A 3496-nucleotide genomic window follows, 5' to 3' on the forward strand; every position below is an offset into this window, starting at 1 on the left:
ACCAGAACCCTCCAGACTCAACCGGGAGACCCTGTGCAGAGGACAGGGTGGCAAGGCATCATGAGGAGGGCACCTCCAAGGGTGTGGGCACAGGTTGCAATGTGGAGAGGTATTTGGGGATAAGGGTGGAACACAGGGTGACGCTGAAAAACTGGGAGAGGGCTGAGGTCCCCCAGTCTTCACCTTTAGTCATTTGAGATTTCCTGGTTGGACCCCACAGCCAAGGCTGTTCACAGTAGAAGGGGTTTGTCGGGGCCCAAGAGAGGACAAGGTGTTCACTGGCTGGCAGAAGACTTCCTGGAGGAGGCTGGAATCTCAGGTGGGTTGGAGCCGCAGAGAGGAGTGTGAAAGGTGCTTTAGGCAGGGGGCACAGCTTGGGCAAAGGTGTGGCCAAGAGAATGTATGAGGTAGGAGAGGTGCTGCCCTGAGCTCCTCACTGCTCTGTGCTCCTCCTCATAGGGTATCCCCTGGCTGTGCGTGGGAGCCTCCCAAGGTGGCACAGTGGCTCCCGTTGCAGGCTGGGCACTGGAAGTTCCAAAAGGGAAGCTGTGGCCTCAGGGTCACACAGCACAGCCTGACTGGCTGGCGCGACAATGTCCAAGTTCAGTGTCAGGGAGCGGGGCTCCGTCAGGAGGGTCTGAGGCAGTGGGCATCAGCTGGTCAGGCCAGTGCTCCGCTGTCCACCCAGAACCTGGAACAGCAGGAGGGGGTACGACAATCTCAGTTCAGGCCTTTGGGAGAGTGAAACACCAGCCGTCTGGCCGGGTTTCCTTCTTCCCTTTTCCCTAATGTCCCCTCCCGAAGTGGACAGCAAACCTGCAGCCTTCTGCTCCTTCCCCACGGGCCTGGGGCCCGCCCAGGGACGTAAGGGTGGCCCTTCAGCCTCAGGCAGCCAGCCATTCTGGAGGGGGCGTGGCTATTTGGAACCACCTGGTCGGAGTCACAGGAATTCAGGCAAAGAGTACAATCGTAAGGAGAGGGTAACAGAGTCCAGAGAGGCCGAGTGATTCACCGAAGGTCACACAGCAAGTTGGAGCAACATCGCTCATGTTATTTAGGAGCAACACATGTTAGTCTAAAGATAAGTGAGAAGACAGGGGTAGTGTCCTTGCCCAAGGGGTGAAAAGCACAGGGGATTGGAGTGTAGGGGGTGACACTCAACAAATATGAGTCCCTTCTCCTCCCTGGGCCTTATTTTTCCCCATCTGCGATGACCACAATATGGAAGGTCCCTGGGATGACTTACCTCCCAAAGGTTTCCCCACCCCAGCCTGCTCCTTTAGCCAGCATCCTTGGTCCCCTCAGTCACGGCGCCACCTCCTCCAACCCCGACTACCTGAAGGAGGGGGACAGAATAACACAAATTTCAGACCAAACACAGCCCTTGCTTCAGCACTCAAAGCCTCTCCTGTCTGTCTGCACAGCGTCCAGCTGATGCATCTCCCCACATCTGCCAGGTCTTACCTCCAGGTTCGAGACCTTTCCCTGCATTTCCACGCACCACTAGGGCTCCTGGAAAATGTTCTGAGCAGCCCCCTTCTCACCTCCACACAATACATTCCATAAATATTTACTGAACACCTGCTATGTTCCAGGTACTGAACTGGGAACACAGCAGTGAATAGGATGAGCAACAACGCCCTCGTAAAGCTTACAGTCTGGTGGGAAAAATGGGGTGAGAAGTTGGAAAGATAGAGAAGTCAGGGACTGGTAAGTGTCAGGGAGAAAGATAAAAACAGGGGTGGGGTGGGATGTGATCATCTCCGGACGATCAGGGAGGATTGCACAGAGGTGGCATCTGAACAAAGGCCTGAAAGAGCTGAGGGAGACAGCAAGGAATGTGGAAAACATTCCAACCTGACATTAATCATGTGTTTATTTGGTTTCATGTCTCTCTCCCCCACCGAACTGACTATGGGCTCCAGGAGGTCAGTCTTGGCCTGGGTCCCCACTGGGTTCCAGTACCCGGCACATGCCCTGGCACACAGTAGGCATGCAATAAATGCTTATTGCATATTGAACAATAATTATGGTGTGTGGACGGACATCTGTGGGTTGTTCCTTTGCCAGACTTTGTAGGAGAAGGTGCGCTGCCAAGAACACCCTCTCCCAGCCCCAAGCCCCTGTGGGTCACCATCCCCCACTGGCTCCCCTGCCCCTGATACCTTCCCTCCTGAGAGCCTGGGAGGCAGGCCCTGCTCCCCTGCCCTGCCCCCGCCCCCGGGCCCACCTTGCCTCTCCAGGAACAGTATCTGAGGCTCCTACTCTCAAAACACCACCCCAGACTTGGCAGACCAAGCCTCTGTGGCCTGGCAAGAATGACCATCATAAACTCCAGGGTTACACATGTGGCTCCAGTGTCCCCTGCCCAATACCTCCAAGGTAGCACCTGGAGGTCTGGAATCAGCCCCGACCTATCCCTGCCCCCACCCCCTACTGCCCATAGGGCCAAGCCTCGGTCTCCCCGACTTCCCAGCGCTGCCCCAGGCCCTGGTGTGTGCTCTTCCCATGGCCCAGCTGCTCTGCTCTACAGACCCCTCGTGGGTCACCTTGGCCAGGATTCCAGATGGCCAGGTCAGAGTGTAGGCAGCAAGTGTCAGGAGGGGAATATGGAATGAGCAGACGTCCTGGGGGAGATGGATGAAGAGAGAAGGGCCAGAGAGTCCGCAAGACAGAGACACAGAGCAAAATAGAGACAGAAATGTGCACGGAGAGGTGCAGAGAGAGACACAGAGAGAAAACAGCAGAGACAGAAATGGACAGAGCCAGAGAGAGACAAAAAGAGTGATAGGAAATGAAATAAATAGGACAGCACCACTGAGAGAGCGGGAGAGGTGAGACAAAGAGATCTTGAGAAATACAGGGGAGACCAGAGAGAAGCGCACAGGAGAGAAAAGAAGGAAGCAGGCAGGGGGCATCCAGCCACCTTCCCGGTCTCTCTCAGCGCCTGCCTCCTTCCATCCCTCCTTCTCCGCCAGTACACACAACGGCCCGGGCGGAGGCGGAGGCGTTCCAGGGGGCGAGAGGGACTCCTCGTCCAGCCAGCCCTTCTTGTGCCCTGCCATCTGCCCCCCTAGCCCCGACTCGCTCCCACCCACCGCCCCAGCAGGCCGTCCTGTTCCCCGCCATCCTCTCCTCGCCCATACCTACTCTCTACCCGGGACCGCAGCCAGGCCCTCCTACGCCCTGCCAGCCCATTCTCCCAGGACCCTGTCCCTGTCCCCGTCCCTGGCCACCTGGGGTCACTGACGAGCAGCAGCACAGAGCCGTCCTGTAGGTGCACGTCGCGCACCGTCTGGTGGTCGTCCAGCCGCCGCGCGTTGTAGTAGAAGGTGCGCTTCCAGGAGCTCACGCCCTGGCACACCAGCTGGGCGCGCAGGTCGCTGAGCGTGTCGCGCGGCCGCACGGTGAGCGGCAGCAACAGCGCTTCGTCCGCCAGATGCACCTTGATGTGGTAGCGCTTCCAGCGCGACAGGCCCCGCCGCAGCCCCTCCAT

At 58.0% G+C, this 3496-nt stretch overlaps 1 protein-coding gene across 2 annotated transcripts; it reads right to left on the reverse strand.

Moving 5' to 3' along the window:
• Positions 1–589: 589 nt before the first annotated feature.
• TINCR (TINCR ubiquitin domain containing) lies at positions 590–3496 on the reverse strand. Of its 2 annotated transcripts, none has more exons than XM_054562043.1 (3): positions 3237–3496; positions 1247–1336; positions 590–691 (listed from the first exon to the last, which is right to left on the reverse strand). In XM_054562043.1, the coding sequence occupies exons 1-2, from the start codon at positions 3494–3496 to the stop codon at positions 1333–1335; spliced, it is 264 nt and encodes an 87-aa protein (XP_054418018.1). In that variant the 3' UTR covers positions 590–691; positions 1247–1332. The 2 variants fall into 2 exon arrangements, with proteins under 2 accessions (XP_054418018.1, XP_054418019.1); XM_054562044.1 differs by lacking the exon at positions 590–691 and adding an exon at positions 1002–1075.

This window comes from Pteronotus mesoamericanus, unplaced genomic scaffold (genome assembly GCF_021234165.1).
Source record: "Pteronotus mesoamericanus isolate MK-2021 breed Mesoamerican mustached bat unplaced genomic scaffold, CSHL_Meso_final scaffold_636, whole genome shotgun sequence".
NCBI classification, from domain to species: domain Eukaryota; kingdom Metazoa; phylum Chordata; class Mammalia; order Chiroptera; family Mormoopidae; genus Pteronotus; species Pteronotus mesoamericanus.